At 44.6% G+C, this 24145-nt stretch overlaps 1 protein-coding gene across 1 annotated transcript in view; it reads right to left on the bottom strand.

Annotated features, from left to right (window-relative positions):
- IQUB (IQ motif and ubiquitin domain containing) overlaps positions 1-22315 on the bottom strand; it is a 36061-nt gene extending 13746 nt beyond the window's left edge. Inside the window, exons 1-7 of the mRNA XM_066634105.1 lie at positions 21910-22315; positions 19213-19347; positions 17990-18157; positions 17728-17903; positions 16295-16450; positions 15056-15266; positions 4352-4527 (exon numbers count right to left, since the gene is read on the bottom strand). Coding sequence (XP_066490202.1) covers positions 4352-4527; positions 15056-15266; positions 16295-16450; positions 17728-17903; positions 17990-18157; positions 19213-19347; positions 21910-21973 — 1086 coding nt within the window. The 5' untranslated portion in view covers positions 21974-22315. The remainder of the gene's footprint in view (positions 1-4351; positions 4528-15055; positions 15267-16294; positions 16451-17727; positions 17904-17989; positions 18158-19212; positions 19348-21909) is intronic.
- Between the last annotated feature and the right edge of the window lie 1830 nt (positions 22316-24145).

Raw genomic sequence — 24145 nt, 5'->3', positions numbered from 1 at the left:
AGAATCCATGGGTTCTTGTTTAACCCCAATTGCTGTACTGCCTGCAAGCAGTCAAACACAACAACCCACTGGATTACCAGTGAATGTGGAGTAGACAAGAAAGAAGGCAAAATATAACCAGTTTATTCAAACCCCCTCCCCCCAAGAGAAAGGAATTCAAGGAAATGGGGAAGGGGCAGAGAGGGCTACAACAATGGCATCTGGCCTAGATGTCTATAAAAGGGGATTGGACAAGTTTCTGGAGGAAAAATCCATTACGGGTTACAAGCCATAATGGGTATGTGCAACCTCCTGGTTTTAGAAATGGGATACGTCAGAATGCCAGCTGCAAGGGAGGGCACCAGGATGCGGTCTCTTGTTGTCTTGTGTGCTCCCTGAGGCATTTGGTGGGCCCCTGTGAGATACAGGAAGCTGGACTAGATGGGCCTATGGCCTGATCCAGCGGGGCGGGGCTTACGTTCTTAATAAGGGAGTTGGTAAAACAAAATGCCGAGACTCCGTGGGATGGCCACAAACGGCTTGATTGGATGCAATAACTAGTAAAGCCCAGCAGGGGGAGGTGGATAGTTACTTAAATGCTTTGCCTCCCAAGCTGAGCTCTTCGCAGGCTACTTCTGGGAGCTGGACAACCTGGTAGTTCAGCGGTGACATGACCGCTGATGGCACTTCTGCACAAGCAAATTTCTGCCACACACCCACACTGTAGCCCTAGCACATTACAGTGTTCCAAAAGGTTCCCCAACCCCTGGGGGAGTTTTTCAAATGGGGGCAGGCTCCATCATGTAGGCTGAATGGTTTTTAATTGGTTGTACTCTGGGTTTCCTTCTGCTTGTGGACAGAGTTTCCATAAGGTCTCGGTTAGCAGGTAGAAAGGAAACCTAAGGTTTCTCATACACAGCTCAAATTATACACACACACACACACACACACACACACACACAGCAGGTTCTCAACTCTATAGTGCTACAATACATGATATATTTGGTATACTCCAAATTGCATAAGTCTCAAGTTTTTTTATTGCATAAGTCTCAAGTTTACATCACAGTTTGGCAGAATGTCATGAGGGTAGGGCGATTCACTTACAGCACAATTCTATGCATGTCTACTCAGCAGTAAGCCTCACTGATTCCATGTGGTTTACTCTCAGGTAGGTGCACAGGGAATTGCAACCTTGGTGAAATGTGCTATTTCCTTAGCAAAGAAGATAAGGTTCCTTCAGCAAGAATGCCTTTTATCTATGCTCAAATTCTGTTTACAGGCCCCTTTTGATATGGAGGAACCGATGCAAGAAAATTTGAATCTCCCTATGTGTTTTGCCAGCTCACTTCGGCTTTTTAGTTTGCTGGCTGCAACATGGAAATTCCAATAAACCTGTTATCTAAATTGCTTCAGAGAGCAGATCTATTGTAAATGGTCTTCCATTGCCAGCACATGCAAGCAGAAAAGAATATTAGAGGAGAAAAAAAAGGGAAAAGAAAACCCAAACAGAAGTTGGGAGAAAGGGATGGAATGAAGAACAAGAGAGAATTGGGCTAAAATCTTATACTGTATATACTTACCTGGCAGTAAGCCCCATTGAAATGAACAGGACTTATATCCATCAGTTGTGCTGTAAATGAAGGCAATTTAGGAAAAAAACAACAGCAAAATATTTAAATATATGGTTCCAAACTGGTGGGTCATGACCCACCAGGGGAACTGGAAGAGCATGTGAAAACCAGAAGTGGACTCTGATTGCTGATCAGAGTTATTTGGAGCCAGCAATGAGGGCTGCGAGCCTGCCGGAACCTCGTGAAGGCCAGCACAATGCCCCACGCTCCCCGTAAGTTAAAAAAAAAAATTCCTTGCTCCTGGCAGTGCAGTGATTGCGTGTGGCGCTGTTGGGGTCTGTGCGCACCCTAGCCGCAAAAGACGCACTATAGCAAATCAATTTTAAAAACAAAGTTTCTTTGCTCAGGTGATTGAAAAACAGCCTTGCTGACCTTTGTGATGTAAGATAAGAGTCATTAAGAAGACAATCCATCAATCAGTCGTCCTCCAAGCCAACCCCTCCCTTCAGCAATGCAAAGTGATCACCTTTCTTTTATGTGCTTAGGGGTAAGGGAGGGGTCCGCTGGAGAGAGAAGGATTGATGGAGAGAAGGATTGATGGGTTGTCAGCCAGCTGCCCTCTCTCTCTCTCTCATTAAGGAGGCTATTGTTAAAGGACTGTTCAGTTTTTTAAACTGATTTTAAAGGGGTGCATTTTTACCCTTCTCCAGGGATCAGCACATTCCTTCTCATCTGCAGGGGCCATTTGTGTTGAGTCAAATCCATGTATAAAAAAATCCGTGTATAAATAGGCTGGCCCTGTACTTGTAAGTTTCTTTCTTTAGAAGAAAATTCTTCAAATTTTCTTCTGATTTATTAAACAGTAGTGTTTGCTTTTATTTGGAAATTTGCTGTGATCCTGGGGCCCTGAAAATTTTTTTCCCAATTGGGCCCCACAGCTCAGGGATAGTCCAGGGATAGGAGCAGTGCAATGTACTAGGGCAGCGTTTCTCAAACTGAATTGCAAGCCAGTTTCAGATGGTTGTGTAGCACCTAGCTCAGCTGCCATTGAAAATACAGAGCTGAAAATGCAGGGTACAGAGCTGCTGGGCAGGGCAGGCTCCTGGTGGGAGAGAGGCAGGGTGCTTTGCCCTGAACAGGTGAGAAGGTGGGATGCTGGAAAGGGGAGAGGGCTGTGTGGTTGGAGAAGGACGCAGGCCTGCATTCTGCTTTGACTTCCAAGCTGGAATGTTTGAATTTCGAACTATGCAAAATAACAGCACAAGTGCATTGTGTAACAGGCCCTTTGGCTGATCGCAGCTTAGGTTTGAAGCCTATATTAATGAAGTCACTTCCAGGCATTACATCATTTCCAAATTAATGACATCACTCCCAGTGGATCTCGACAGAATTGCATTCTAAAAAGTGGTTCTCAGTGTTAAAAAGTCGGAGAACCACTGACCTAGGGCTTGGAAAGGTGGGGAGGCTGTTCTTATGTTCTTATGAGTCAGTGGATGCTTCAAAGGGAAGCATGAGAGAATGTGCTGTGAATGGCCTGGCAAATTGCAGTGGGCCCAGCTCAGCCAGGGGTGGATCCAAGACTCCCCCCAAACTGTTGCACCAGCAGGGAAGTGTTGCACCCACCGGGATGGGGAGTGAAGTCAGGCATCAGGGGAATGCCCACTGGGCAGGGTTCAGTGATGAGATCACACCTGGCTGATGCTCTAGCTGGCCTGAGGTCTTGCAAGACCTCGGGCAGGCCATGTGGCCAGAAGAGGCAGGGCTCCCCCACCCAGTGGCTGGACCCTTAAGGAGCTGGGCTGCTGAGGAGGAAGGTTTCTTCTTTGGGAGCTCCAAGGAGGTGACCTGGGGAGCCCTGCCCACTGCCCTTCCTTGACCTGCTCCTTCTCAAACACTGGATCCACCCCTGAAATCAGCAGCCCATACATTCTGCACAGGCAAAATGTAATGAGGGAAGAAATGGGTTTTCTGCATAAGGTGTCACTTTCCTTTCTATACAAAGAGAGCAGGGTCATAGCTTGTTTGGGGTACTGCGGTTCAGTTTTCTCAAATGAATATGTTCAAAGTTTCTCCCCAAAGATGCCTGTAGAATAATTTTCCTGAATGACAACATCCAGAATCGAGAACACTGCAAGTGCAATCCTAACCAACTTTCCAGCACCGAGGTAAGGACGATGCAACTCCAAGGTAAGGGAACAAACACTGCCTTACTTTGAGGAGGCCTCCATGACTGCCCCCCCCCAACTGCAGGATGCAGCTCATGCCCCACTGGTACAGCTATGCCAGTGCTGGAAAGTTGGTTAGGATTGTGCCCTGTGTTAATTTTCTTCTAGCAGACCCCAGAAAGGTCTGATCCCGCAACACTGAAAGTGAAAAAAGAAAGACCTTCCTGGCAAGTCTTCTAGAAGTTCAGGGAGGTATGAATGAGACTCCTGTACTACATTTAGCCACTTGCGCTTCTAATGCAACATTAATTGAGGGTCACAAAGTGCACGGTACTCGTCATCTTCAACAAGAAGATAACAATTAGGCAAATTAAGATGTAAGGGGTGGTTTCTCTGTGCTTAGGTGAAAAGAAGTCGTCATCACATTTTACAGGCATCTATAAAAGCTTTTAATAACTGTACCTAATGAACCAATTTCACCGCCAGGCATGCTCAAAAGCCCCACAATTCATATCTTCAACTGGTCAAGTTAATTACTGTGCTTTTCTTCAGTCGATGCTAGTTTGTAAATGTTAATTTCGGTTTCTGAACTCCGGGTACATGCAGTGTTCACACAGAAATTATCTCACTGACCTTTTCCAAAAAGGACATGATTGCTTTTTGCTGGTTCACTTCATCTGCATTTAGCTTGTGTCTGCCAATGGAAGCGATCAGCTGGGCTTCTTTTTCTAACAGTGCACAGAGAGCTGCCTTCCGCTCAGCACCGGAGAGCGTGTTGTCGATGCGCTCAAGCTCCTCTAGCCTCCACACTAGATCAACAAAGAGACAGAGCATTGATTTTGCAGCTCCTGTTTCTTGATTTAAACTCTCACATGCCATCAATATGAAATGTATTCTTTACGCTAGCTAGGCACTTCATCTGTGATGGAAGAGGATTATGTGTTCCAGGTGGTCTAAACTTAGGGACCTAGGTGGGTAAAATGCTTTTTTTCTGACACTATAATATTTGCTGCATTTTGTTCCTGTCCATGCCTGCCCACTCTCACTACAATATACTATATAGAAGCAAGGATAGAGAAATTATTATAAGGATGTGTCTACATACATACAGTGTCTTGCTTCAGCATGCAATACATACAGTGTCTTGCTTCAGGTATTGTATGTGCTTATGGGCGCAAACCTAATGTGCCCTTGGGATCAGTGCAAGTCCCTTGCGCCGACCTGGACGTGTTGCAAAAGTGCCATAAGGCTCTTTCATGCCACCTTAGGAGTTGGGAAGCTGGCACATGGACATGCAATGACCCTGGAAACGCGACTTCTGACTGTGCAGGGTAAATTTGTGCTGGCTGAGTCAGGCCGGTGCAGGGGTTTGGGGAGGAAGTGGGCAAGGTAGAACGGGGGCGTTGCAGGGCAGGGGAGGGATGGCGGTGGGTGGGCTGGGACCAGATGGGGATGGAGCAAGGATCTGGCACTTGGGCCGGATCCTTACCCCATTTCCAGTTGACCTGGTGCAGCGCCGAGCTGCTCAGATCTGCACTACCTCGCTAGGTGGCACATATCTGAACAGCCCCATTGGGGCCACTGCCACGCTATCTGGGGTAAGAGGAATTCAATTCCTACTTAAAACCCGCTGCCATCATCCAATCCAATTCCCTCACTTCATGCGCTTGCGGGTCTCTCTATCACCACCACTATCAAGATGCAGTGGCAACCTACCACAAGTGAACTTCAAAGTAATACATAATGCCACTCCAGTGCACATTTCTACATATAGACAGCCTCCCATGCCTCTGCTCTATTGGTAGCTGAAGCAGGTAACAGGTAGCTAAAAATGTTAGCATTCTATACCATAAGCAGATGCCATCCTATTCTCATGCCACAAACCCCAACTGCCTATGCCAGTGGACCCCAAACTCACCTGGGTCATGACTCTTCCACCCTCTTCTTCCCGGCTCAGCCAGGTGGTGCCATCTTGGATGTCACGAAATCTCACAAGATCCAAGGTGGTGGCTCCCAATTCTCATGAAATTTTGCAAGATCCAAGATGGAGATCCAAATCTTGCAAGATTATAGGATCAGCACTGTCAACTCACTGTTTATTATTACACTTCATTTGTATTAATAAATAAGAAAACATTTATTATAGTAAATAACTTTAATCCACACCTATTAAATTACTCATACTTCAGATTTGTTATTTTTCTATTTCACTCTGACTTGGATAAATACACAGACTTCCAGCTCAGGTCTCGCCATCACTTCTGCCTATAAGCCGGTGGTATTTCACCTTGGATGCAGTTTTATTTGTTTTCTTACCAACAGTTCAGCAACAGTCAGCTGTGTGTGTTGGCTTACAGTCTGTGTACTTCAAATACAATGGAATGTGTACTTCAAATACAATACAATACAATCTGAAGATGAGTGCTCAGGTGCAGAAACCTCTAGTACAGCTGCTTGAAGCCCTGACCCGGTAATTGTCAGCTGCACAAAATCATTCTGACAATAAGGTGGGACGATACAGACCAACTCTGTTCTCGCCTTCAGAGACCTTGATTCTGTGGCTGTTGCACCTGCAGGAGTGTAGCTAGAGGGGCAGTGGCATAGCTAGAGGGGGTGCAAAGCACTACACTTTGCAGGGAGTCTCTCTGCGGCATGAAAGCAGCCCCTGCCCTTTGGAGTTATTCCGGGCAGGGGGAGCAAAACAGAGGCGTATGCTGCTTGGAATGGCTCCAAGGGGAGAGGCTACTTGCATGCTGCAATGAGGCTCCCTGCAAAACCTAGTGCTTTGTACCTCCTCTAGCTATGCCACTCCGGAGGAGGGCGGCACACCAAGTACGGTACGCACCGCAATGTGTTGTGTAAGCAGCATGTTGCCCCGAATGGCTATGACGGCAAGGGGAGGGGCTGCTTACACGGCACTTTTTGGTGCCTACTGTACTGTCCACGCCACCCCCCCCAGCTATGCTTCTGGCACCCTGACAGGCCACTTTCCATTAGCCTCCGAGGACACAACCGATTATCAAAAAAGCATAGCTATGACCAAATGGTGAAACCTAAATTAAGCATCTACCACCACCCAGTGGGAACACAGAGTCTGCAGCTTTTAATTACAGTACACTTGGATGACTTCTTTAAACAAGGCCTGAAGGATCACCAGGGGCTTCACTGACAGCACTCCTCTTATTTTCAACCCCAGGAGAAGGTTCTTGATTTACCAGCAGGCTTGTTTCAGTATCATTCACAACTAAGTAAGTGATGCTAGTTAACTTACAAAACCAGAAGTAGTTTGATTAAGTTAAGCTGGTGGATAAGACTTCAACAGACTTAATTTTTCAAACTTAACGTTCTAGTTAGCTCCAGAAATGCACGCAAAACGTTATAGCTCAGACTTCCCAGAATCACAATGCTAGATGCCTCACAAACTCCACTGTGAATTCCTAATATAATCTTCAGAGATCCTCAGAGTTTACCCATTTAGGGGACTACAACTGTTCACTTCCTCAAACTTGCTCAAACTACCAGCATTTGTATCTTTTCTAATAGGTCTAGGGTGCAATCCTAACCAACTTTCCAGCACCAAGGTATCGCCAATGCAACTTCGAGGTAAGGGAACAAACATTCCCTTACCTTTAGGAGGCCTCTGTGACTGCTCCCCAACTGCAGGATGCAGCACATGCCCCATTGGTACAGCTGTGTCAGTGCAGGAAATTTGGGCCCCATTCTTACCAACACCATCTTATGTGATGGTCCCATCTCGATGCCCACTTTCTCCCAGTGATGCCAAACTGGTCACAGGCATATATTTCCATGCACCTGGAAAGAATCTCTAGAGATCATATACCTTTAACCCAACATTCCTTTATGAGGCATATAGTACACACACACACACACACACAAGAATATATTTAGGAATTTAAATGTAAATGCTTCTTTTAAAAATCTATGTGTATAAAAACGTCTCTTGAAACATTTTATTTCATTAACTAACCAACATTATATGTGTATTTCAAATTCAGGTTATATCAGATCGCAGCACCAAAAAGAGGACGACACCGCCTTTGAACACACATAGGGTGTTCTTTATCTTCTATCTAGCAGTCTCATTCTGAATATTTTAGCTCCACTCTTCTGTAAGCTTTAAAAGATGGCCTGTCTCAAGCACCACTGTAGCAGTCAACAGTGAACAAACAGGTCATAGCAAAGTCTGCATCATTTTGAAGGACCCACAAGAGGGCAGTAGTTGCAAAGCAATACAAGCAATTCCCAGCTGATGGGAAATTCATTTGTTCCCTCTCAGCCTCAACACCGGCTTGCATCATGAGGTTAATCAGGGCTCCTCAAAATTTTGGCTAGCCTGAGTAGGCAGCTGAGATTTGCACTGCTCCTTGTGACATCATGTTGCTGAAAATAAATGCAGGGAATCGGTCCCCAGTCTCTCCTCCGGCTCCATGCTTTCTCTGAAGCTACAGAAGGAGGGGGCAATATTTCAGACCTTGCACTGATTTCAGAAACTATCAGGAAGCAAACTTTTTTTTTTTTTTTCAAAATTCAGTGTGAGGTTGGCAAGTTCTCCTGTAAATTATGTGCAGGTCATAATCATCAGAAGGAAAAAGAAAATGTCAGAATGCCAGATGCAGGTCTCTTGTTGTCTTGTGTGCTCCCTGGGGCATTTGGTGGGCCACTGTGAGATACAGGAAGCTGGACTAGATGGGCCTTTGGCCTGATCCAGTGGGGATCTTCTTAAGAGCTGGCCAGTGGTGATCTCAACAGAGCATTTGTAGAGCCCCCAGAATAAGAACAACCACTTTATGGGGCTACTAAATCCTTTACATTGTAAAGATTTAGTGGATGGAAGAAGAGTTGTGATTTCAGAAGGGCATCTTTTCAGTAAGGAAATCCCAGACACCAAGTGCTGTCACAGAAATGGTTAGGAGCCAACCTAATGCATATGAAATGCTTTAAACACTTCAAAGTGCTATACAAATGCTTTATTAATTATTATTATTATAGGGTTTAAGCCTATAACTTTCCAGGGCTGGTGCAGCCATGCCAAGGGAGTGCACACTGCATTTTGTGGTGGTGGGGAATGGAAGCTTCCTCAAGGTCAGGATGTGTGTTCCCTTATCTCAGAGCTGCACTGTAGCTGCATCAGTGCTGGAAAGTTGGACAGGATTGGGCCCTGAGTCATACTAGAAGCCTGCAGCCATAAAAACTTGGTTGATTAGTTTAAATCAATATTTAACCCAGCCCAACAACCTACGTTAAGGTTACAAGGTCACCTTGCTGTAATACAACTAGAAGCTAAAACCGGCTAAAGTCCCTTGTTAGAAGGTAATTCCTTCTTTTTCAACTCACTTCTTGCCTGTCTGGGGGGCACGGTGAATTCTAACTCTTAACCTCCATTTGTACTTTTGCTTCAATTCTATTTTCTCTTTGGTGTTTTCCATTTCATGTGTTGGCTATGCAACATGGCAATGTTGGCCATGTCCTCTTTTTGGTACTGCATTCTGATATGACCTGAATTTGAAATACATATAATGTTGGCTAATGCTGGTTAGAATAAAATGTTCTTCACATCCCAGCATGAAGTTCCTTCTTGCATCAGCCCTTCTCTCGGCCCTTTCCCTCAAGTGGTGACGGCTCATAGGCCCTGCAGCAAGGACAATCATTCCAAAAATCTATATCCACGGCATGACTCTAGTTTTTTGGTGCCAGGGTCTGTTGTGAGCAGAAGAAGCAAAGGAGCTGACCACAAAGATGCTCAACCTCCCAGGTAGCAGGAGGTGGAACTGCACCCTGCTTAAATGTCATCACTGCAGATCAGTTAAGTGGGTGGGAAGGATGGGAGGGAAACCATGTTGGGAAAATTGGGAGAAGTGATGGAAGGAAAGTTACATGGATATGGTAGAAGAAGCAGAGAAGAGGCAGAGGCAGAAAGCAGCATTGGGGGGAGAAAGAGGGGTGGGGAAACCGGGCAGCGTCTTGTGCATGTGTGCAAGCCACTCAGGATCCCAGGACCACTGCACCCGAGCACCAACCCCATCCTCATGCTTCATTCCCTTCCTAGCCTTCCCTCAGATTCTTCTTTCTCCGTCCACTGCTAACTCTGTACGCTTTCGTTTGTGTTCTCAGCAGTGTCTCTCCGCTCTCCCTTGGCTTCCCTACCTCGTGGTAGGAGAAACCTCTTCACACTACTTAACCAAGTTCAGCCAAGTGGTGACATTTATCCCCTTTCTTACTAAAGCGGGACTACAAACTACTTCGTTCCCTGGACATCTAGACATTCTAGATCAGGGGTGTCCAAGGTTTTTCGCAGGAGGGCCACATCATCTCTCTGACACTGTGTCGGGGGGCCGGGGAAAAAAAGAATTAATTTACATTTGAAATTTGTTTACATAAACGAATATATTAAAGATGAACTTATATGAATGAATGAAGGTCTTGCAATAGCTCAAGGCCTATAGAAGGCCTTGCACAAAGCAAGGCTGGCCTTTCCTTTGCTGCCGCTACTGCATCACAGACGTGAAACAGCAAGCAGTGGAGGGAGCCTTCATCCCACAGCTTACGTGAGAGGTCAAACTGTCGCCCTCATGCTGAGAGCAGTTGCGTCGGGCCAGTGTGGGCTCCAGCAAGTCTCTGGAGGGCCAGAGGCTCATTGGATACTGGGGGCTCCCTGAGGGCCGTATTGAGAGGCCTCGAGGGCCGCAAGTGGCCCCAGGGCCGGGGTTTGGGCACCTCTGTTCTAGATCGTCATATCAATTTATTTAATCACTATCAGAGCTTCAACGGCCGCAAGTGCAATACAACCTGAAAGTTGATTTTCCCTGGCTACTTGCTCCTCGATAAATTAAAAATAGACTATTATATATATCCAATAAGGTATTAAATATCACCACTAGTTTGCATTGCCTAATATATTTCCTGTTTTTTATACAATGACTTATTATTCACTGAAAAGACTTTGAATTTTTAGCTAATGAACTTATCTATGTATGCTATACCAGTGGTCTTCAACCTTTTTCATGCCACAACCCCAATAAGTAAATGAATAAAGTATGATACTGGGGACCCACTGCCAGTCTTGTCTGCCTCCCAGGACCTGAAACGCCCAGCCCACTACCCCTGCCCACACTATTTCTCCCACCTTTTGTGTCTTCACAACAACGCTCTGAGCAGGGCTGGCCTTAGGAGCTCTGGGTTAAGACAGCAAAAAGAAACTGTACAGGATTAAATCAAGAACTCAGTTTTGATAAAGCAGTATCATTTCTGAATAGGATCCAAGGCCTCTCTTGCATAGACTTTGAAAGGGTGCCATGACCCCTACCACCACCCCACAGGAGGCTTCACAACCTCACTAGGGTCACAACCCACAGGTTGAAGAACACTATACAGTTCCAAAAACTGTGAGCTGAACTGCTGACCCAAGTAATTTAACTCCCACTGCTGTGTTCGGTAGGAATGCCCTTCACAGACCTCTGGAGGACAATCATCTCACGCAACTGCTGTGGCAGCAATTTAGCTTTTGTTGACTGTTGACACTAGGAGAATGTTAAAGTAGTTCTGGTACCAGGGTACAAAAACCAATTCCTAGAATCACTAAGCTGGAGGATAGTGAGGATAAAAGCGATTGCCGGTCACTGTATAGGGAAGCAACCAACCAACAACAAACAGAACCAGCCAACAACAGACAATAAAAGAAAGCAGCAGGGTGAAACAGGCAGATCAAGCAGCAACATGAAGCAGCATTTTTCAAAGCCCTCTCTCTGCCTTGGGCCAGAAGTAGCACAGGCTTGGGCATAGATCTGAGCAAAGCCGGCTTCCTGCATGATGTGTGAGCGAGTCCCAGAGAGCCCTGAAAGATCATAGGGCAGTGGTTCTCACACATTTAGCATCAGGACCCACTTTTTAGAATGAGAATCTGTCAGGACCCACCAGAAGTGATGTCATGACCAGAAGTGGCATCGTGAAGCATGAAAATTTTTAAGAATCTTAAGCTGCAACTTACCCAGGAGTAAGTCCCATTTACTATCATTGTTAAAAGAATATACATACTAGCTTGCTAAAAGTACAAGTCTGTAACATTTCCCAAATGCAGTCACATACCACGGTAGCATCAAATCTACGATATTAAAAATATTGAAATAAATGGGGACCCACCTGAAAATGACTCGTAACCCACCTAGTGGGTCCTGACCCACAGTTTGAGAAACACTGTCATAGGGGATTCTGGGACGCTGTATCAGTTCATAGAGAAGTCAGACCAAAGCACACCCCACTGTAGAGCAGCAAACAAACTTTGTATTCAGCCAGGACAACTGCCCACAATTTATATGGAGCCTGATATTTTTGGACAAAACTTAATTTTGAAACAATTTCCATGACTTAAAAAAAAAAGGCACTTAGAAAGACTATCCAGCAGATTCTCAAAAGGGATTATTCACACAACAGTGCCCTACACATTTTAAATGTGGCTCTTATCGGGGAAAATCAATATTTTCCTGTTTACTAACTTGAGAAGTTTCCCTACCAGGCCTTTTGAGGCCGAATGGACTCATTTGAGAGTGCCTTGAGTCATTCTTGGAACACTCATAAAGTGTGCGCTTTTCATACTGCTTGGAAATGTTATGCTTGAATGCACCTGGTTTGGATTCGGAATGAATCAAACGAAGCAACAAAACACACAAATCCATTATGCATAATAACTAACTGAAAAAAAATTTTTTTTTAAAGGCCACTTTTTAAGTCCGTCTCAGATAAACCTGTCAAAAGAAAACTAGCAAACCAAATAAATAATGCTGGTCATGTTTCGTGTAACATGCTACTAGAGGAAAAAAATGGCCTCTACTGCCCACATAGCATTGCTTACATAACTGTAAGTGATGCAGTGATTTAGATCAGGGGTTAGGTGACTTCAGTCTTGTATGGTCTGCTTCTGCTATTTGTGACTGTCTAGAACAGGCTCCTCCAAACCGCAGCCCAGGGGCCGGATCGAGGGTTTGGAGATAACTTTCCATTCTGTGAGTGAAGCTTACCGTTCTGCCTTCATGCAGCTCTTATCCCGAGTACATCTGGGCTCCGGAATGCTCTAAGCCAGGGGTGTCAAACATAAGGCCCGGGGGCCAGTTGTGGCCACAGAAGCTTTTTATCCGGTCCTCAGGGTTTCAGCTGCTGAGCAGTGCTGAGGTGTTACTGCTGAAAGGGCAGCCCACATGAAAATTGGGCTCTTCCATATTTTGAAATATGATCAAGATTTGCACATTTTCTCTTCTGTCATTGGTAGCTAATGAGTTCATAAGTGAGAAAAAGTGCTTATTTTTGGTTATGACCTGTTTAATGACATCACTTCCTTCCTAATGATGTCATTTCCGGTCCTCAGCAAGCATCATGAATGCTATTCGGCCCTCTGTATGAAACAAGTTTGACACCCCTGCTCTAGGCAGTTGCATCTGCCTGCACGTCCCACTGCACAGCCTTCTGGGACGCCGGGCAACAGATGTGACTGCCCAGAGCATCCTGGAGCCCAGATCTACTAGAGATAACAGCAGCATGGAGTCAGAACAGAAAGCTCCGGTCTAGATGGGAACTGGATTTCCATCAGACAGTGGATGCGGGTTTGGTGACCGCTGGTCTAGAATCTCCATGGTCTAGTCAATACGTTTTAAATCTACAAAGAAAGAGTGCGTACTCAGGATCTCTTAATGGATAAGGCATCACAAATCTGTGTTAAGTGATCTAGAGCAGGCACTCTTGCTTAAGAACATAAGCAGCACCATGTTGGCTCAGGCCAAGGCCCACATAGTTCAGCAGCCTTTGCAAAAATCCCAACATTCAGTAGGCATTGACATGGTCTGCTGGATACTGGTCATTGGTCCATCGGTTTTCTATTCATTCCTGTTTCAAACAGTGCTGATTTGCAGCAGAGCACTGGTCCCTAAGGAGTCGGGTCTCATAAGGTTGTAGAAGGCTAAAAGCCATAAACAAAATTATAAACAAATCACTATTAACTTTTAATCATCACAACCAATTATAAAAATGTGACTTGCAGAATATTTCCTATAACTGGCTACACATTAAATGGTGGTATCACAAAAATTCAGACTGCAGGTAGTAACTGCTGTATAACTGTTCCCTGATGTAAAGTTCCCTGTATCTTGTAACCTGATACATCAAGGAGAGAAGCTGTGCTAAACCTCTCTCTCTCTCTCTCTCTCTCTCTCTCTCTCTGATGTGCTAATTTAATATCCCAAAGAATGCATTTTTATGTAGGGGCAAGACATTCAAAAATACAACTCTCTATCTCCAGCTGGAAATTGTATTGTTCTGAATTTTATCACCCATTATGCCTAAGATTATAAAACAGCATTGAGTATGAGAGATGGCAGAAAACAGAACAGCAATACTGCAGCCTGAATGCGCCTACTATACAATAATTCCAAGATAGGAATAAATGATACTCATCCAACTGTCTGAGTTTACTTCATTAATCATTATGATGTCCATTAAAATGTAACGTGGAGCACAGATGCTGAGTAGAAAGTAAAGCACAGAGGTTAAATCCATGCAAAACTTAGATACAATCCACAGTTCAGAAAAGCCAACAGAGCTTTAACTGACAGTGCAATCCTAACCTGTACTATATGACCTGTGCTGTATCCAACCCAGAGAAGAGAATATTTTTCCCCTTACCCTGTATAACACCCCACCCAGCCCTATGCAGCTACTCAGATTTGCACCATCTATTTAGCTGGCACAAATCTGAGAAGCCCATGTAGAGCTGTCTGGACCAGGGCATATGCTGCCAATCCCATCCCCCTCCCAGCCTGATCCAACCCATTCCACCCTCCGCCTATCAAGAAATGCCCCCCGCCTCTGCTCCACCCTCCCATTACTCTCCCTGCCCTTCTCCCCCTCCCCCACCCACTCCCCCACACCCTCCGGTGTGAACTTACCTGTGCCAGCCAGTGCAGGGATTTGGATCTGGTGCTGGCAGGCCAGTGCATGTCTTTGTGCTGTGCTGCTACCTCTAGAGTAGCTGCAAAAGTGCTCTGTGGCACATCTGAGACACTCTGAGCCAGAGCTGCAGCCGTTGCGACAGCCCAAGTCGGACTGAGCTGTGAACTGTGAACTTTTCATCCCAGGAAATGTTAGTTTTCATTTAAATGCATCTTTTTAAAGAAAAAAATGGTTGGCAACCTTCAGTCTCGAAAGACTATGGTATCAGCCTACAGCACCTGATATTCCCAGGTGGTATCCCATCCAAGTACTAACCAGGCCTGACCCTGCTTAGCTTCCAAGATCAGACAAGATCAGGCATGTGCAGGGTAACAGTAAACTTACGTTCTAAAGCATGATACAGTAATTCAAAATCATCCTTTGTTCGAGGAACCATCCTTCGATTATACTCCTTCATCAGTCTCTCTGCCTTCTCTCTCTGCAGCCTCCGCTCTTCTTCAGCCTCCCATTCCAGTCTCAACCTTAGTTGTTCTTTTAATTCTTTGACTACATTGATGGCGTGCCATCGTCGGAAATAGGTTTGGATGACAATTACCTGTAAATGAGAGGGAAGGGAAGAGAGAAAAAATATTTAACATACGCAAAAAAGGCACACTATTCTACAGTATCTCTTATACATACAGGCGTTCGTAATTTAAATCTCCATATCAAATCATACACTTTTTGTCAGCAACTAGTTATAAGTCAAACTCTCAGATTTATAAGTGATGCAGTGATTAAGATAATCAAACTTAGATTTTAAAGAAGATATAGGTGTGCCCCCTTATTCACAGGGGTTCCATTTCAAACCCCTATGAGGAGAGGTGAAACCGTGGATACAGGGGAACACTTGTCCCTGTGGTCTGGACCCTCCAGAGGTGAGGAAAGTCTGGCTCCCCTACCCTCTGGAAGGGCTTCTGAACCCCACTGAGGCCACAGACGTCCGCATACAACCTCAGTGGGCCTCAGAATTGTGATTTTCGGCTGAAAAACCAGAAGTGAGGTTTTAATGGCCATAAAAGGCATTAGAAGGGTCAGGGAAGCTGGAGGGGCCTGAAACTGCAGATAGCAGGAAAATGTTTAACAATCCTAGTCTGCAATCCTACCCACACTTGCCCAGGAGTAAGTCATTACTCCATAGACTATAACTGTTAAAAGCATATACATAGCAGCCTGTTAAAAGCAGAGATCTATAACATTTCCCCAAATGCAATCACATCCCATGGGAGCATCAAGTCTAATATATTAAAAACAAAATATTGAAATGAATGGGGACCCACCTGAATTGGTTTGCGACCCACCTAGAGGGTTCCAACCCACAGTTTGAGAAACACTGTGTTAGTTAGTGCTAGTTAGCGCCCTTAACTAAAAATGGCCCGAAATATTATTTATGATACAATATTGGGGTACCTTTTTATACCAGAATATTGTGGTGTACAATATACTACAGACAATATACACTAAAAGTGTATTCAAGACAAGATATATTCCATAAATGAATACTTCGCACATTCACAACTGTGATTCAAAGAGTCCTTTAACTTACTAATTTAATGAGAATAATTCAGCAGGCTGAACACTTACTGCTTGCAGCCGTCGTGCATGATATTCATCAGCAGTTACATATCCTTTCGGTTCTATGAGCTTGTCAGTGATATTTGACATATAGACACCGATTTTAGTCATCTGTGTGGAAGCTGCGCTTCTTGTCTGCAGCAACTTCTTCCTCTCAACAACTGTCTAAATGTAAAATAATTCCTATTAACGAGTCATGATATTATAAACAAGGGATGCTCAAAACATTGGGCTCTTTTTCTGCACAAATTAAAATAAATGAATATCTCTGTTATTATCAATAAGAATATTTATGCAGCTTTTCAGTGGAAAAAGTTCGTGAAGTTGTTTGCAGACCCAAATAGCTCCCTGAAAAGGGCTCACAATCTAAAAAGATGTAGAAGAATACCAGCAAGAGCCACTAGAGGACGGGTGAAGCAGGACAGTTACTTTCTCCCTGCTAAATATAAAAGGAAACCACTTGAAAAAGTGCCTCTTAGCCCAGTAGGCAGGGCATTGTGAAAGAATTAAGGAATGTGTAATAATCTTTAGCATTTGTATATCACTTTCAAGAGTTCAAAGAGCTTCATACCATTATCTCATACAAGACTTCCAAGAACCTTATTAGGCCAGTATTATTAACCCCGTATTGCTGATGCAGGACAGAAGCTGAGCGGGAGGGGGCAGTGGCGACCTAGGGTTTGGGTCACCCAGCGCAGGAGGCCAGCCCGTCACTCCCTCTTATAGAATGCTAGATGCAGGGAGGTGGCAGCAAGATGCAAGTATCTTGTGGTCTTGTGTGTGCTCCCTGGTGGGCCGTTGTGAGATACAGGAAGCTGGACTAGATGGGTTCTGGGTCTGACCCAGCAGGGCTCTTCTTGTGTTCTCATGATGCAGTGCCTGGGGTGGTGGGTGTGGTGATGCACCATCGCTCCTCCCCTGCTGGGTTGTTGTTGTTGTTTTTTGCTATAATGCAGCTATTTAAACGCGGTTTGTTTTGCTGCATTCTGCATGAAATTATATTCTAATGATATATAACATGATGATATTATTAGAAAATACCAAGATCTAAAAAATTTTGGCTAGTAGTGGTTTCACTCCCCCTCCGTTGTGCATGTCACCCAGTGTGGCCTACGCCCCCCCCTTAGTAACGCCACTGGAAAGGGGGAATCCAAACCCCCTTCTCTGGCCTGATCTGCCTGTATGAATCATCTCAGACTTATGCCAGCTATAGAGCTAGAGCAGATCCAAATTGACCGACTGCGGCTACTGGGGCCTACCCTGGAGCAAAGACACAAATATCCTCTTACCTCGAGGAGGACTCCAGCAGCCAAAAATCCCGAGGCACACAATGGAGGCTGCACTGCCACTGCTGTAGGTCAGCATAAGGGATCAGGTAAGGACTGGGCAATTACTTTTTTATATTCACATTACAGTTTTTTTTTATTCTCTTACAAACATACCTGTGTTGATCTACAGTATTCTATATATCCTTTCTCTGGACACTTTTTGGGTATCGTCTGGGATCCCGCATGATGATATTCCATGCCCGTTTCCTTATGTCTAAATCCCCCCAAAAATGGTTTCTTGAAAGATGGCCGCTTGATCGATACGAGTAAATCCTGGAATGTGTCTGAATCTGTTTTGGACACAACAGCATTGTCAATCATGAACAGGATGACATATGGCAACATCTCACCAGAATGAACGCTAATTGCCGTTTACCTGTTTGGACTCTAACAGTTATCACATCGGGCATGTAGTATTCATTTAGGAGTTTGGATGATATGATGGGAAACTGTTCTTCATCCAGAGAGAACATGTCAAGTTGTATGGTCTCATGAGGTTTAACACCAAGGTTCCATAAGGTTACACTATTTTCAATTATCCTCCCTAAGAGTAAATATTAAAATTATTGGGTTGAATATCAAATAAAGAATAAATGTTCAAATTCTATTTTTTAAAAGCACCATTTTGGAGATTCTGAAACAGTGACTTAGGGTCCAATCCTATTCAACTTTCCAGGGCTGATGCAGCTGCAATGCAGCCCCAAGGTAAGGGAACAATTGTTCCCTTACCTTGAGGAGGCCTCCATGACCCCATCACAGGCTGAAGCATACATCCTATTGCAGGGGTGCTCACACTTTTTTGGCTCGAGAGCTACTTTGAAACCCAGCAAGGCCCGGAGATCTACCAGAGTTTTTTTTACAATGTTCGCGCCATCATAACATATAACATTTATGTGTACAATGTATGTTGGTGTACCACTGAGTATAACAGGACTTACTCCTGAGTAGACATGCCTAGGATTAGGCTGTGAGGCTGCAATCCTAGCCACACTTACCTGGGAGTAAGCCCCATTGAGTACAATGGGCCTTACTCCTGGCGTTTCCTCCCAGAGGCACCTGAAGGGGGGGGGGTCGGCACTCCACGATCTACTCATTTTGCCTCGCGATCTACCGGTAGATCGCGATCCACCTACTGAGCACCCCTGTCCTATTGGCATGGCCGCACTTGCGCTGTAAACTTGGATAGGATTGGGCCATGAACACCTCCCAAAAGCAAACAGAAGTGCCTTCCAATTGCGTCAGGGAGGTATTCTGAGGCATGAGGAGGCTGCACAGAGCCTCCCCGTGCCTCAGAACATCTCTGGATGCAACCAGAAGTCTGAACTTCATGAACTGGAACATGAACTGGAAGTGACTTCCAGTTGCATCCAGGAGGCCCTCTGAGGACCTCCAGCCATAAGCTCAGCATCTGCGGATACAACAATCTGTGAGTGCGAAGCCAGCAGATAAGGAGGGCCCATTGCATAAGTGTATGGTCTCCTGGTTCCAGCTGGTTCTACTGAGCAATGCCCACTCGTCTTCAGGGTCCTATTCATGGCTATTTGATAGATCTGGAGAAGCACAGAGAACTCACAACTCTTACCAGTACTCGATACATACCTAATAACATAAGCTGTAAAACATTTGGTGGGAGTTTTAATCGTGCTGCAAAGTACTGCTTCATTTGCTCCATAGTCTTGTTCATGTTAAAATCCATTGTGAAAATCCGGATGTCAGGATGTAGCATGACTTTAACTGGGAGGGGGGAAAAAACCATATAAATGCCTTCTCATATTTCTCCAACTAGTTCCATCTAAAACTTCAAATCAGTTGAGTCAAGTTCCTGCTATTGTACACCTTTCCTCCTCTTCTCCCTTGTGCATTTAAGGTGGATTCTGAATATGCAACCAACTGCATAACGTGTAAGAAATGGGATCATTTTAAATACAGATGTTTTTAAAGCATGCAAAAATAAACTCATATTATACAACAATAAGGAAAGCATTCCAAGCAGAGGAGAACACTACATAGAAAAGGAACTGAAGATATGCAGTATGCAGTCTTTTAGGTAGCATTATATTCAGAAAGAACACACTCTAAACACACACACACACACACACACACACACACACACACACACACACACACACACATGATATCAATATGCCCAGCTCACAATATGGAAATATCCCAAGATGCCCAGTTCACCCATAAGGCTCTTCTCTGACCAAAAAGCTATCCCTCTCAGAGAACCAGTTAACTGTGATATGGGCCTCCAAGGGTGAACAGAAAGGTCATAGATAAGGGCAATCAACAAATGAGGATAAAAAGGTTAGGGTAAAAGGGATGAGTCAGAGTACTAGACCCCCTCTAACGGATATCTCGGTAAACAAACTGCCGATGTGTATTGAATTGCCATCCTCAGGTCAACATCCTGTACTGATAACATGCCAAATGTTGTTTGCGTGTCTACCTGTATGTTATTTTCCCCTGGATATTTTTTCTCTCTTTGTGTCCTCTTGTCCCCCTCCCCTATCTAAAAAGACCATATAAAACCTGCATCATTGTAATCCTTCTGGGTCCTCTACATGTGTGTGGAGGTCCCGTTTGCAAATGAGTAAACGTTAAGAAGTCCTTTGAATTCTCCTGTCGCCTGTTGATTGCCTCTCCAAAAATCCAAAGAACTGTGTGTGTGTTCATGCGGGGTCACACACACACACACGCGGGTGCAATTGCATGGGTGCAATTCATACAAACTGCATGAATGCAGTTGAAACACACACACTAGTGGACTATATTTTCTGCCCCTAGAAATGCAGAAACAAAAACCCTTTTGCATGGAAAGAGTCCTTCACTTCATTCAAGTCAGTGGGGAAGCCCTCGCTCAGTTAGAAAGCTTTTTATGAATACTAGCATATCTGTACTTGAAGGTAATTCCTTCTACCATATGAGTATCCCAGCAGGAACGGCCTTAGGAGCTGCGGGGCCCAAATGGAAACATTTCTGGCGGGGTCCCAGGTTCACAGCCAAGGTTTGTAGAATCTTAGAGATATAAATAATTTATTCTAGATTTTCTATCCCAGTGGGAGAATGGAAAGCAATCAAAATGTGTGCTTAAAAAGTGCATGCGAGTTAATGGCCTGAATCAGTGTAATTTCAATGTTTGCCATAACCCTTCACAATCCACCTCTTTGAAGTACCACTGGAAGTAACTGGTGATGACATCATTGCCAGTTACTTTTGGGTTGGAAGGCCAGATGCAACATGACAAACATCGGTAAGAGGCTCAGGGGTGGACTGGAGAACTTTCCTGGACATGGAAAAGCATGCTTTGAAGCTCTGCCTACAGAGTCAAGCCTCTTGCCACTGTTTGATGTGTCACGTTCCTGGTCTCCCTGCTGGGTGGCAAGTATCCAGGGGTCCTGCAAGTACCACCAGACTCCACCTGAAGTTTCACTGGTGGTACCTGTACCACTGGTTGAGAAACACTGGACTAAATTGATCGAAGCACATTTTTGCTACTGCACAGAAATCATAATGGCCGAAGAGGAGGTTAAGGCTGCAATCCTATACACACTTTCCTAGAAGTAAACCCCATTGAACACAATGGGACTTACTTCTGAGTAGAGATGCATAGGATTGTGCCCTAAATTAGTATTTCTATCCACATGTATTTTTGTATTACTATTTACTTTTTGTATTGCATTTTACCGCAAAGACACAATATAACATAAGAGCCTTGCTGGTTCAGGTCAAAGGCCCATCTAGTCCAGCTTCCTGTAACTCACAGTGGCCCACCGAACGCCCCAGGGAGCACACAAGACAACAGACACAATCTGCGTCCCGGTGCCCTCCCCTGCATCTCGCAATCAGAGGCAGCCTGCCTCTAATACCAAGAGCTTGCACATACCTACTATGACTTGTAACCCGCAATGAACTTTTCCTCCAGAAATTTGTCCAATCCCCTCTTAAAGGCATCCAGGCAAGATGCCATCACTACTTCCTGTGGCAAGGAGTTCCACAAAATAATTACACACTGGTTAAAGAAATATTTTCTTCTGTCTGTCCAAACTCTCCCAACACTGTGAGATACAGGAAGCTGGACTAGATGGGCCTTTGGCCTGATCCAGCAGGGCTCTTCTTATGTTCTTATCTTTTTCATAAAAAAAAAAAGTACTGTATGTATGCTAGAGCAGTGGGAAATTGGCCAGATATCATTGGAAAGCAGGGAAGCAGTGGGAGAATTATTGATCAATATTAGTAGCAATGGCAGTCAAGGCAACAATGCACACTGATGCAGTCTGACAAACTATATACCTGTTGCAGTAGCCTCTCTTGAATCTTCTGGATATTGTTCACTCTGAGATGCCACAATATTCATAAATGCTCCACTTGCAGCTGGTGTTCCTGCTGCTGCATCAGCAAGGTTTCCCAATGTATCTGTTACAGGCTCTACAGATGCATCACTGTCTAGAGAAGAGGCACCCGCTGTAGATGGCTCAGTTTCAACACTAAGAAGCTGGACACCTGAACTGTCTTTCTGAGACTTCAGGTCTTCATCCTGGGATTCTCCATGGGGTTCTTCTTGCTTTACTACTGTTTCTAAGTCATCCACCGGTTCCTCAGTGACAGCCACCTCCTGTACCAGTTCCTCAGTGACAGCCACCTTCTCCACCTGTTCTCCGGCCTCCTGCAGAGGTTCCTCAGCGCCAGTGGCCTCCTCTATCAGTTCCTCGCTGACCGTAGCCTCTTCCACCAGTTCCCCAGTGACAATGGCCTCCTCCACCAATTCCCCAGTGATAGCCTCCTCATCCAGCGGTACCTCAGCCACTGCCACCTCCTGTAGAGGTTCCTCAGTGACCACTGGTTCCTCACGAACTGCCTCCTCCTGCACCGGTTCCTCAACTGCCTCCGGTGTTTTTACTTCTGGGCCTTGTTCCAGCTCTGTTGGCAGTGCCGAGTCATCTGATTGTGCTGTGTCTATCTGGCTTTCTGCGATACCTTCAGAATCTACATTTTCTTCTGTTGCAGATGTATCTTCAATAACTTGATTTTCATCCATAGATGCATTAGGATCTGCTTCAGAAAGAGCCTTTGCTTCCTCTTCTGGGTCAGCCATTTTCCTGAAAGGGAGAGCCCATATTTTTAAGCTTTATGGAAGGCAAAGCTATAATGTATAGGAAGATGTTATTTTTCTAATGAGACATTTACAGTGCAAGCCTAGGTGCATCTACTCAGAGGTAAGTCCCACTGTGTTCAATGGGGCTTACCCCCAGTAAGAACCCAAGTCTTATTTAGACTTGCAGCCTCAAACAAGTCCCAATTTCAAATGACTAATTGTCCTTTCTGCTGTTAGATAAATGCAAAGCCAATGGTAGGAAAACATTCTTCAGGTGTAGCTCAACTGAATTGTGTTAAGCTTGCTCAAACTTCAGCATATTTCAACATTTTAGGCTCAGGCACATTTTGTTCTTAACTAAGAAAAGAAAAAAGAATGATGTCTGTAACTTTGAGACCATTTAAGAGTGTACCCCATTGCCATCAAATTTATAATTCTTAAAAAAAAACTTGTAATTAAATAACAATAAAAATTTAATTACTTTGAACAAAACGATGTGACCTGTTCTCAGTGTCAGGGAGAACTCAGCTCCAGCACATGGTAAGATACAAAGAAAGGAGTGTCTTTAACCATATAAATAATGTCATACGGGCACCCCAAACCAAAAGACAACTTGAGCCGGTACAGACCCCCTGTGACGGCAACCAAGTGTTATAAACTGGACACATTTGCACCAACTTGGAAGTCAGCTGGGCCACCACAGAGCTCTGCACCTACTTGCCTGGGCTGGATCCAGTCCCTGTGCCAGCCAAGGAAGGTAGGTTTGCACCTAAAAAAAATATGCCCGTGTGAAAGGGTCTTCCCTGGCACTGCTTCTACAATAAATGTGGCAGTCCTCATCCTCCCTCCTCCCACTGCATTTTCCTTAATAAAAAAATGTTTGGATAATACTTAGCATTTGTATAGAACTTTAACTGCACAAAGTGCTTCATGCGTATTATTCTACTGCATTCTTTACAACAGCAGCCCTGGAAGCTGACAGCCCAATCCTATCCATGCTTTCCTGGGAGTAAGCCCCACTGATTCTGATGGGACTTACTTCTGAGTAGACAGGCATAGGATTGGGCTATGAGTAAGCCTGCAATCCTAGCCACCCTTTCTTAGGAGTAAGCCCTACCAAACACACTATAACTTACTTCTGAGTATACAGGCATAGGATTGTGCCCAAAGTATTACTATTTTTTTGTCCCCGTATTGCAGCTGAGACTGAAAAGGAGCATCACCTGCTATTGTTCCCTCTTCCTTCCTCCCAATGGCTTATGACAATACCGGACTATACTGCAAGATTATTGCCAATTGCTCTCTTTTTGCCAGTAGCCCCCCACTCCAAGCTGCATAACGGTTAATAATGATATTGCATTTGTAGTGATATTCTATAATGAAAATTATTCGCATTTACATGGCTGGGCATGTAAAAAACAAAACAAAACTAAG

This window comes from Tiliqua scincoides, chromosome 7 (assembly GCF_035046505.1).
Source record: "Tiliqua scincoides isolate rTilSci1 chromosome 7, rTilSci1.hap2, whole genome shotgun sequence".
NCBI lineage: Eukaryota > Metazoa > Chordata > Lepidosauria > Squamata > Scincidae > Tiliqua > Tiliqua scincoides.
Note: the sequence above shows the minus strand (reverse complement) of the source record. Positions and strands in the feature narration are given on the sequence as shown.